The sequence below is a fragment of the Trichechus manatus genome, unplaced genomic scaffold (genome assembly GCF_000243295.1).
Source record: "Trichechus manatus latirostris isolate Lorelei unplaced genomic scaffold, TriManLat1.0 scaffold00027, whole genome shotgun sequence".
Classification (NCBI taxonomy): Eukaryota; Metazoa; Chordata; class Mammalia; order Sirenia; family Trichechidae; genus Trichechus; species Trichechus manatus.
Window position 1 is genome coordinate 8,109,226 of NW_004443963.1, and position 12,296 is coordinate 8,121,521.

The 12,296-nt window shown below is 37.7% G+C and overlaps 1 protein-coding gene across 1 annotated transcript in view; it reads left to right on the forward strand.

The window, feature by feature from the left end:
• Nucleotides 1–12,296, forward strand: part of POLR3B (RNA polymerase III subunit B) — a 150,421-nt gene that overhangs the window by 100,540 nt on the left and 37,585 nt on the right. Inside the window, exons 19-20 of the mRNA XM_004374017.2 lie at nucleotides 7,908–8,117; nucleotides 10,931–11,089. Of these exons, the coding sequence (XP_004374074.2) occupies nucleotides 7,908–8,117; nucleotides 10,931–11,089 (369 nt within the window). The remainder of the gene's footprint in view (nucleotides 1–7,907; nucleotides 8,118–10,930; nucleotides 11,090–12,296) is intronic.

Genomic DNA, 12,296 nt, shown 5'->3' on the forward strand with positions numbered 1-12,296 from the left:
CTGCTGGTACTAACCAAAAGGCAGCAGTTCGAATCTACCAGCTGCTCCTTGGAAACCCTATGGGGCAGTTCTGCTGTGTCCTGTAGGGTCACTGTGAGTCGGAATTGACTCAATGGCAATGAGTTTGGTTTTTGCTTTTTTTTTATTTCTTCATTATTAGTAGAGAGTATATATTTCTTTTCCAGTTTTTATATTGCTCTTTGGTTAGCCAGGAAGAAATAAAAAGCATGTTGTCCTGCTACCATTTACCTGAATGATGTAATGCCTGGACAGTTCAGAGTAATTCCCAGTGGGAAAATCTAAACAGCAACTCATCAATTTAGCTTTTTCCATTCATCCTCAGCAGCAGTGTAGGCTGATTTCCCACTTGTGCTTCTGACTTGCTAACAAGTTGAAATATACAGTACTGAACCCTGTGTGTGGTGAAAGGGCTATCACTTCTATTGGATTTACCAAACCATTTTGTTTCATGATGTGAATCCTGGCTGAAACAATACACGTTTTGTGTAGAACCTTCAGCAGAATTAACGGAAGACCAATCACGTCATCACTAATGCCACTCTTTAGCGTGTTTGAAGATCGAAACAGAAAGAGCCGCGTCTATCTCCACTTAGTGCATCTTTTTTTTTTTTTTAATAAGGATAAGACTTGAAGGAAATAATATTTTTATTTTTATAATCCTCTCTCCCCACCAAAAAAAAAAGTGTTTTGTGGCCATGAGTATCCGAAGCGTTTGGTTAGTTACCACACACAGTTAAGCAGGATCAGTGTGTACAGAAAGCCAATTCAGTGTCTGTAGAGTTCTTTTGTAGTTTCCTGTGTGAAGGTTTTTTTTCACGTTTTGTTTTGAGTGTCATTTGCAATTCATTGTCTGTGTTTTCTGAGGTTGGTGTATTCAGCTGCTCTGACCCTGGGTCCTGCACATTTAGCTCCTTGGATACGATCCTCTGACGTTACTGCTGACGCTAGGAAGACAAAAGCCACTGAATATCTTAAGTAATAAAAAAAAAGCCTTTGTTACTGTTTGTTATTATAAAATACCTGACTGGAAAGAAAAGCCGTGATATAAAAGTACATTTAAAGTTGGTATATACCATGGCCACATTTCTCTTTGGACTCTGAAATAGCTGCAGAAGTATTGAGTGAGGTCTGTATGAAAAAATCACAAAAGAAGAAAGGACAGCAGAGAGAGAAAACCCACAGCAGAGACCCGGTCTGTAAAGCAGACCTAACACTTTGAGGAGCACTTCTCTGGGGCATTTTAATCCCATGCAGTCTTGACAGCGGATAACTAAAATTCACACTCCATCCCATTTTAGATATGAACCATTGCTGGAGACTATATAAATCTCACAGAGATTCTGTGTGGATTTTCTGAAATAATATTTTCATTACTATTCATCAGTATGTTAGCCCATGTGGAAAGTGGAAGACAGTAGCCCAGAAATAATTCATTAAATATTCCAACCAATCTGGAAAATTTGCTGTCTACCATTCACTACCAGCCCCTCTCCCTTAGAGTGAAGAAGTGAAAGTCATTTTTTGTCCCTCTGCAGAAAAAGACCAAGGCTAGCAGAAACCACAGAGACCGAAAGCCTTACTTTGTACATGAGAGAGCGGACTGTAATCCAGCATAAAACACCAGAAGAGGGTGCTTCTTAAACCTCTTTATTTTAAATTATTGATAAAGTTGGAGTTTCCACACAGTGTCTTCATGTGCTGTACTAAGAAGCGCCTCTCTCTCTGCTGTGGACTTGGCTGTTTGTTGTGACCAGTCAGAGCCAGAAGTCAGGTAGACATCTGGAAATTGTAAGATCCACTGGTCACTCAGCGGGACAAGCCAAGGCTGTGTTGGAGCTGCATTGTGTGTGCTCTCGTTGGCACCTGATGCCAAGTTCACATGAGTCACGCTTTCATATCCTGCCTGTTTTATTAGTTGGCAATCCTCTAGTGGAACACTTTCTTCTGTTTAAAAGGGTCTTTCAGTCACTATCAGCTCAGTTAATGAATATGCATCCCATAACTGCCTCCCCCAGCTTCTTGTCACCCCTTCCGCCTTCAACTCCAAATTACTGGGACTTTTTTCTTTTAAACTCAAGACCTAATGCTGCTTCCGTTTTTGTTTTTAATAGCTTCTATTCCTGAGCAGGTAATTTCTTCTTTTGGGTCTCTACTTTACAGTACAGTGGGGTGTATCGGAAACAGGCTGGATGATTTTGAGATTGTAAAACACATACAAAGATCTTCATAAAATTTTGTTTCATTCTGCAGCCCTCTCCCCTACTTTCTGTTTGGATTTTTTTTTTTTTTTAATCACATTTATTCTTTATCCATTTGAGGGTACAAAATAAATGAAAAGACACCTTGGCTAAATGATCCCTGGCAATCCTTTTTTAGAATTCTGCTGTTGGTTTAAAATTTTCTTTAAATCATTATTGCTATTTTAGAAATGAGCCTATGTGGTGTTTCCTGAGATTGAGATGTTGATAATGAATAGTTACGGAGAAAAAACTAAAGTTCAGTATTTAGGGTTAGAGTTGGAGGTAGTGATATTGCAGGGTGATGGAATGTATATTATTATTATTACTGCTAATATTGTTATTATTAACTGTAATGAAAGTTGCAACTTTTGAGTACTCAAATGCTTTACATACATTTCTTCTTTTAATCATTACAATAATCCTATGAGGCATAATGCATACTTTTTTTTTTCATTACAAGGAAACTGAATCCAAGTTTGGTTGAGTAACTTATAAAAGGTTACATTATATGTTCTATGAATGTTGTCTGTAAGACTTACTAAAGTTCCTCTCAACTGAAACTAACTTCTTTCCTCATTTTTTCCTATTCACTGTGGATCATGATCAAGGCTACCTTCCCTCCCAGACTGTAGATTATACACTCCTTGAGGACAGGGACTATGTCTGTGTTATTTTTTTTTTTATTGTGTCCCTTGTGCCTAGCTTAGTGATAGAGTATTGTAAGTGCTTAATAAGTGTTTCACAAATAAACGAATGAATGCATGAATCTTTGAGCACATTGAAAGTTAAGAAATGAGGGGCAGATTTTGAAAATAATTTTTGCAAAGAAGAACAAAGTTGGAAGACTTCTACAACCTGATTTGAAGACTTCTATAAAGCTGCAATAAGCAAGACAATGTTATATCAACGTAAGGGTAGACATATATATAAGTCAATGGAACAGAATCAAGAGGCCAGAAATAGAACCACAGTTTTAGGGGCAGTTGATTTTAATGAATGTGTCAAGACAATGCAGCAGTGAAAGGAGAAGTCTTTTCAGTCAATGAGATATCTGTGTAACTGGATAGAAAAACTGAATATCAACTCCTACCTCACACCATATATAAAAATTAACTTGAAATGGATTATAGACATAAGTGTGAAAGCTAAAACCATAAAACTTACAGAAGATGTAGGCGAAAGTCTTCATGACCTTGAGTTAAACAAAGATTTCCTAGATAGGACACAAAAGCATGAACCATAAAAAGAAAAAAATTACTAAATTGGATTTCTTCAAAATCAAAAACTTTTGCTCTTTGAAAGACACTGCTAGGAATATGAAAATGTAAGCTTCAGAATGGGAGAAAATATTTGCATGACTTATATTTGATACAGGATTTCTATCCAGAATATATAAAGAAATTTACAATAATAAGACAATCCATTTAAAAGATAGGAAAACAAAAACCAGACACTTCATAAAAAAAGTTGTAGAAATGACCAGTAAGCACATGAAAATATGTTCAGTATTATTAACTGTCAGGTAAATGTGAATTAAAATACAGCCGTTTAATGAAAAACTACTACATACCCATTAGAATGACTAAAATTAAAAAGACTGACATACTTAAGTATTGGTGAGGATGTGAAGTGACTGAAGCTCTTATACAATGCTGGTGGGAATATAAAATGGTATAATGACTTTGGAAAGCTCTTTGGCAGTTTCTTAAAAAGTTAATCATACCCTTACTAAATGACTCAGAAATTCCACTCCTAGGTAGTTACCAAAGAGAAATGAAAACATGCAAAGATTTGAACCTGAATGTTCATTGCCACTTTATTCACAGTAGTCAAAAACTATAAACAACAAAAATATCCATCACCAGGTGAATAGATGAACAAAATGTATATTCATACAGTGGAATACTGCTCAGCAATAAAAAGGAATGAACTACTGATATGCATAACCACAGGATGAATCTCAATCACTATGCTAAATGAAAGGAGACACAAAAGTATACCTAATGTATGATTCTATTTATAGAAAATGCAAACTAATCTATTATACAGTGATAAAAACAGATCAGTGGTTACCCGGGGCGAGGAAAGAGGGAGGGATCTTTTGGGGGTGATGGAAATGTTCTGAATCTTGATCGTGGTGGTGGTTTCACAGGTGTATGCATCTGTCAGAATTCATCAATTTGTACACTTTAAGTGGGTAAAGTTTGTTGTGTTGAATAATGTTGATTAAATAAAGAGGAAGTTGAGCAAGGGAAGGCAGAGGAGAAAGTTAAATGCATAAAACTTCATTTTATTTTTCTCAGTATATATTTTCCAAGCTATTCACATCTTTACTAGCCTTTTTCATCCCACCTTAAAAAAAAAAGTACTTCTTCACTGCTTTAACCTACATTTATGTACCTTGCTATGCCAACTTGTGACTTAAAGTTATTATCAAGAAAATATGACTTTGTAACAAAGATTATGTCCTAGACTGATACTGGAGGGACTCCAGAAGACATGACCCCCAGACTCTCTGTTAGTCCAGAACTGAAACCATTCCCAAAGCCAACTCTTCAGACAAAGATTAGACTGGACTATGGGACATAAAATGATTCTCGTGAAGAGAGGGCTTCTTAGCTCAAGTAGATACATGAGACTAAATGGGCAGCTTCTGTCCGGAGGCTAGATGAGAAGGCAAAAAGGGACAGGAGCTGGTTGAATGGACACGGGAAATCTGGGGTGGAAAGGAGGAGTGTGCTGTCACATTATAGGGAGAGCAACTAGGGTCACATAGCAATGTGTGTATAAATTTTTGTATGAGAAACTGACTTGAACTGTAAACTTTCACTTAAAGATTATGTCCTGAGTAGTCAGAAAAGAAAATCATTGGAGACTACAGATATAGCAAAAAGGGGCAGTGGACAGAGAATGCAGCTTGTAGATAATTTCATTGTGTTGGTTATAATATATATGTAACTCCCTTGTTAAAAAGCTGAAAATAGTAATAGAGGTATCCTAGTTTGCATAAGGAGCCCTGATGGCATAATTGTTAAGTGCTGGGTTCAGTGGTTTGAACCCACCAACCGCTCTGCGGGAGATAAGACCTGATGATCTACTCCCATCAAGATTACAGCCTTGGAAACCCTATGGAGCAGTTCTACTCAGTCCTGTAGGGTCACCATGAGTTGGAATTCGCTCGACAGCACACATCAACAGCAATTTGAGCATGTGCTTCACACAGGCTAGCCTTGTAATTTAGTTTCTGCATGCCACTTTCTCAAAAACGCCTGGTTACTGGCAAAATAGCTAACAGCCATTCTGTATGTGATAAACCCTAATTTTTATAAAAAGTATGGAGGTCTAATGGCATTTTGAAGTTGTAAGATACAGAAGTCATCAAGTATAAATCATGTTTTAACGGACACACCCATGGTCAGTGCTGCTAATAATGTATATACATACATGTGCACTCTCACAAGTTCTTTCAAGAGTCTTAAAAGAAAAGTTCCTGATGAGATTATAAGCACAAGACATTTACTAAATCGTTTGCTCTTCATCCATTCAGTGGTCAGCTGGAATGGCCGAGAATTATGTTCTGGGCCTGCTAGCACAATTTATAGCAGAATCCTGTCTCTTTTGCCATTGTTTAGAGGTGCAGCCATTTATGCTTCCTGCTGCATAATAATGCGTGTCTCAGGTTTCAGGAGACATGTTTGGCAGCCTGGTGGGACATTGCCTGAACCCTTGTCTCAAGCTGGGTAAAGTATACAATTGGAGCTGAAATCTCAACATAAATTTTAAATGATTTCATGTAAAAGAACAAACTTATTGTTGGTGAACTTTTACCACGATCCCAGTGGCAGTGATTTTATTTCTAAAATAGCAAGTGATCTAGTGCCAGGTATCCTGCCCAGTTTATTAGTTGGCACTAAAATAATGTAAAATTAATTGGCAGTTTATAGTGCAAACTCAACAAAAAGCTTATGAGGTTCGGTTTGGCTGTTGTTTTCTAGCTCAGCTAAATCTTGGTAAATTTTCTAGAGATTTAAGCACAGATCCACATTATCATCATAAGTCTGATGGGATTCTTTAATTCACTTGACATTTATTGAGCATCTGCAGTGACTCCGACAATGCTAGGTCCTCATCTCTTTGGTAGACCCTACAGATTTTATGATTTCTTTTTAATAGTAACCATCAAGAAGTGCCATATCGTTTTTGCTCTTTAAATAGGTTACTTTCATCTCTTAAATTGAAATCACCATTGATTTAATGACGTGAGTAGGAAGAAAAAAGTAAAGGAAATAAATACTGAGTTTTGGTATCTGCTCACTCTAGGGCATAATTCCATTAAATGGCATACAGGGACCTTGGGGCTTCTGGATATTGTATATGTGTGTGTCACTACAGAAGCATGTGCAAGAGAGAGAAGCTTAAAGCTGCCTTATTTCTCCTAAAATTAACATCTGTTCTTTTCAGCCACTAAGGGGAAGCAAAAAAGATAAACCTAGAAGTTAAGGATGCTCAGTAGCCCATGTTTAAGCTCAACAGTAGGGCAAGCCTGAGTTTCCCAATTTTAAGGTTTCTGAGTATGATCTACTGTTTGTCCACAACCCCAAGAGAGTGAAAGAGTTGGTCCATGAACCCCATCCAGTGTGTTTCTAAGGGGAAAAGAAAGAAGAGGTTAACATTCTGATTCTATTTTCTAATTGACAGTGACCCAATAACACCTTTCCCAGGACCAGTCAGGTGGAAAGACATTTGCTAAGGAGGGAGGAGCCCATCTCTGATTGGACTGTGCCCTAGACTCCTTAGAGGAAGGGACCGTGCCTTTCCCCATTTTCTCACCAGTGTTTGGCACATAAAAACAAAAAAAACAAGCCCGTTGCCATCAAGTGGATCCCGACTCATAGTGACTCCATAGAACAGAGTAGAACTGCCCCACAGGGTTTCCAAGGTAGTAATCTTTACAGAAGCAGACTGCCACATCTTTCTCCCATGAAGCAGCTGGTGGGTTGGAACCGATGACCTTTCTTTCGGTTAGCAGCCTTTCACTTTAACCACTGCGCCACCAGGGCCCCTTTGGCACGTAGTAGATCTTTATTAACTCCTTAACAAATGAATAAATCCACTCTTCCTGCTTTGTTCACTTGAATTCTTTCTTTCTTTCTTCTTCATTCTGTTTTTTCTCTTCTCTCTTGCTTTGTTTTTTATTTAGAGCTTTCGTAATTGGTATCTTTTATTGAAATGTGCTTGTCCCACTGTATAAGCTGCTTGCGTGTATACATTGGTTGCTGTTCTCTAACTACCTTTCCCCAGCAGCTGGAATTGTGCCTGGAACATAGTAGAACCAAGTACAGAATTTTTGACTTACTGGTGAAATTAATCAATGGAAATTAAAATTCCTCAAAAGAGATCAATTGTATAAATCAAAAAACTGAAATTATTTGAATCAGCATACACTGCATGTGATTTTTCTTCTTTGTAGGATTTTAAATATTAGTGAGAAAAATTGCTTTTAAAAGTTATTGCTTTTGAAATGTTTGACCCAAAGATTTTCTTCATTTTAATTAATGAAGTTAATGTTCCATGTCTGTACTCATTACTACCTAATTATTTTACATAATAGAATGTTGCATTTCTTTTTCTCCAATATCAATGAAGGTACCATTGGATACAACCAGCGGAACAGAATTGACACTCTCATGTATCTACTAGCATATCCACAGAAACCCATGGTTAAAACAAAAACCATTGAGTTGATAGAATTTGAGAAATTGCCAGCTGGACAGAATGCAACAGTTGCTGTGATGAGTTATAGTGGCTATGATATTGAAGATGCTCTTGTTTTAAACAAGGCCTCCTTGGACAGAGGTGAGTGGATTTTCAAATCTCTAACACCAAAGATGCCTTTTACAGAGTTAGATATAAGGATGATTAATGTAAAAAATCACTTGGTGTCAAAACACTAATATCAGTTTCAAGTGATTTGAATCTTATATAATATACAAACAGGAAGTGGTCATGTTTTGCTGTTGGCCTTTTTAAAAAAATGTATACTATGTAATTTGTAAAATGTAATATTGAGGATCTTTTTTTTTCTTTGTTGTTTTACTGGTGACCTTAGATAATTCCTCATCAGTAAAAAAGTGTAAAAATTTAATTTCTAGCAAAAGCTAAATAAATGAAGTAAGTTTTAAATAATATATCTAATGAGTATTTAACAACAAAGTTGTTTGAAAGGCCAGTAGCACTATTTGGATTTAAAAGGCTGTTTTTTATGGTAGATCTCAACTCCATAATCTTTATGCCTTTTTGTCAACTAGATGATAAGTGTTAAAAATATACATACACAAACTCTGGCTTATAGTTTTTACTCTTTTCTTCCTTGGTTTTTTGATAGTTTAGTTTTGCAGGTCACCACTTCATGGTTTGTTAGCCATCACCTGATCTGATTCTGACTTCTCTATTCATAATCTCTATTGCTTTTCTTTCTCCCTGGCATACCCACTATGCCGCCCCCTTCCCTGTTTGTAGTTGCTAGGCAGCCATAATAGTACTCCTAGACATGTGTCTTTGGCATTAATGTTGGCTGCACTTAATTTATGCCTCTTTTTTTTCCTCCAAATGACAACAGCCATGCTTTAAAACTAGATGTTTTCCTTTCTGATTAACTGGTAACGTTTATGTGGAAATCTGAAGACTTTGTGATGTCTGTCAGAAACTCCGCAACACAATTTAATGATCTGTGTTTACTGTCCCCAGGCTTTTAAGCTACCACCTGTAAATAAAATATCCATTTACACTTAAAAGAAAACACTTCTGGATTTCATGCAGTTCAGAGTCACACTGCACTCCAGCACGTTGCAGTTAACGGCCATTGTACAAAATTTCGAGATCATGTAATGTTTCCAAACCAGCTGGCTCTCTGAGCTGAGTTTGTTACCGCCATACGCAATTTACTAGGAGTCGTGATACTATGACCTTGCTTGAAGACACACAAATACCTTCATCAATTATAGAAGTGCATTGTGTCGTCCCACAGTCAAACCTTCATTTTTTTTTTAATTTAAAATGTTTTTTTTCCTGTAAAAAATAAAATGAACAACATGAAATATGTGTGGTTTCTAGGTACTAACCCATTGCCATTGAGTTGATCCCCACTCATAGTGACCCCACAGGGCAGAGTAGAACTGCCCCATAGGGTTTCCAAGGAGTGCCTGGTTGATTTGAACTACAACCTTTTGGTTAGCAGTCAAACTCTTAAGCACTATGCCACCAGGGTTCCCTTCTAGATACTAGTCACCTTCGTTTTTAAAAAAGTGTATTAGAGCACTGAGATTTTACTTATAAATCCACTTTCCCTGGTTGATTTTCTAAACTCACATTCTTAGATTTCTTGAAAGAGTTCTGTTTTTGGTAGCGATTCATAAGTGAAGGATTTTAGAGCTGTGCATTTATTTCTTCAGCAATAGCTGGCATTTGATCCTGAGACATTTTTCTATTTAAATGAACTCTGACATGTCTCAGTATATCCTGGGGAGATTAGAGAGAATTTAGTTTTAAACAACTGCTTGGCCAAATGGAAAAGGGGGACAAAAAAAGACAGAAATGCAGCCACAGAATCTTGGGAAATAATATTTGGTGTTGAAGTAATGACAGCTCTTTTGGGGAGTCTATAACTGGTTAGTATTTTTGAGGGATTCTGTGGTTGAGTTTTTTATCCCATCGGAAGGTTTTCTTTTGTCCGTTGTTGGTTATCTTTCTTAATGTGTAGATCGTTGGTTGGTCTCAGGACTCTTCCCTTACCCTCTAGATAAACGTGGTCTAAAAATATAAACAAAGTAAACTCTTCAAGGGAAGAGGCAGACTGTCTCTACCATTAAAATTTTTTGTTTACTTGTTTGGGGTTCCCTCTGAATGCCCAAATCAGAAAAAGGAAAACTTCAGAGAGGATAATAGAAGTTACCCACAAAAAGGATATGTGCCAAGAGTCCTGCCTAAGAAGTCAGTTGACTTAGTCTGTTCTTAACTTTGCCACCAACTTGCTGGGTGATGTTAACTACTTAACTTCTCTGGACCTCACTCGTAGCACCTGTAAAAGACAAAGGTTAAACCAGATGATTTCTAAGGCCCTTTCCAACTCTAACATCTCGTGGCTGTATGCTCCAAAAGACTCACAGTGCCACTTTTTCACTTCTCTCACCTGCTTCCAACATGGCGAGGTATATTCCATGCTGAAAGAAGTGGTAGAAGTTCTAGCGTCTATATGGACAGTAGATGGGGGAAAAGTCCTGAGCCAGTTCTTCAGATTATCAGATTGTGATTTGGGTTATGCCAGGTCCCAGATTATCCAGATATAGCGCAGGGTTTTTTTTGTTTGTTTGTTTTTTTGGGGGGTGAGTAATTGTGGCGCAGTGGTTAAAGCATTTGGCTGCTAACCAGAAGGTCGGCAGTTTAAACCTACCATCCACTCCACAGGAGAAAGATGTGGCAATCTACTTTGGTAAAGATTTACAGTCTTGGAAACCCTATGGGGCAGTTCTACTCTGTCCTATAGGGTCGCTATGAGTCAGAATCAACTCGATGGCAGTGGGCTGGCTTTGAATTGAATAACACAAATCAGTGTGTTTTCTTGTAGTTTTCTATCACTGGTGGCTCTTACATACATTTTTGTTTTGTTTTAGGCTTTGGACGTTGCCTTGTATATAAAAATGCTAAATGTACATTGAAGCGATACACCAATCAAACTTTTGATAAAGTGATGGGGCCCATGCTGGATGCTGCTACAAGGAAACCCATCTGGAGACATGAAATTTTGGATGCAGATGGTATTTGTTCTCCAGGTAAAAGCCTTTTTTTTTTTTAAGAAAAAAAAGTATCTTTTGAGTTTATGAAAGTTATTCAACAATATTTTTGAATATTTGGTAAATAGTGCAGGAAAAAAATAGCCTACACAATACCACTAGCCTAATTCAACCAGTGTAGTAATTTTTGATGAATTTCTTTCCAGTCTGTTTTTCTATGCACGCGTTTTTACATAGCAGTAATCAATTCTCGTTATAATTTTGGATCATATAAAAAAGTCACTTAAGAGATATAATTATAGATTATATGATTAGATAGTTAGAATAGGGTCATGCTCCAGCATCTATGCTAGTTATTTTATTGTTTGTGCATTTAGCTTATAAACTGACTTTAGAATCTTCTTTCTGTAAAAGGTGTGACTCTATTGTAATTACAAACTTACAATGAATTGTGTTGATGCAGCCCACAATACCCATCCTATGGGTCTTACAGGCTAGTGTGGCAGACACTGATCAAAAGATCACACATGAGCAAATGCCAAATTACAACCAGGTTAAAGAATTATATTGAGAGCTATGAGGCCATTTTATAGCAGGAGGATTTGACCTAGTCAGGAAGATCAGGTTAGCCTTTCCCAAGGAAGGGAGCTGATACCTGAAGGATAAGTAGGAGTTAACTAGTGAAAAGGGGAGGGGAGTGTGTTCTAAGCAGCAGGAAAGGTTGTGTAAGGATCCTGGAGCTCGATAGCTAAAGGCCCTGAAAGAAGGCCAATGTGGCTAAAACGAATAGAGTGCAGGCTAGCCTGCTGAACATGTATGGAGAGACAGAGAAGTAGGAGCCAGACAGAGCGAAGCCTTGCAGCCATGTTACTGTTGTCATTGTGATCATAAAAGCTGTGGGAAACCAGTGAAGAATTTTAAGTAAATAGGTGTGATATGATCAGATATAGGTTTTTGAAATGATCGTTCTGACTACAGTGTGGAGAAAAGATTAAAAGGGAGACAAAATAGAAGGGAGAGCAGCTGAGAGCTTCTTGCAGTAGACCAGGTGCCCAAGGACAGGGGACTTGGTAGCTGTGGTAAAGGGGGAGAGAATGAGCTAACTTGGGGAGGGAAGACCTGTGTGACTGCATCACAGATGGGGCCTGGGTAGTGAATGCTGTGTCAGCAGTGGCACCATGATGCACACAGGGCATGGCTCCTCCTCCTCCTCCCTGCCTTTGTTTCTTGGAGAATTTATCTCACT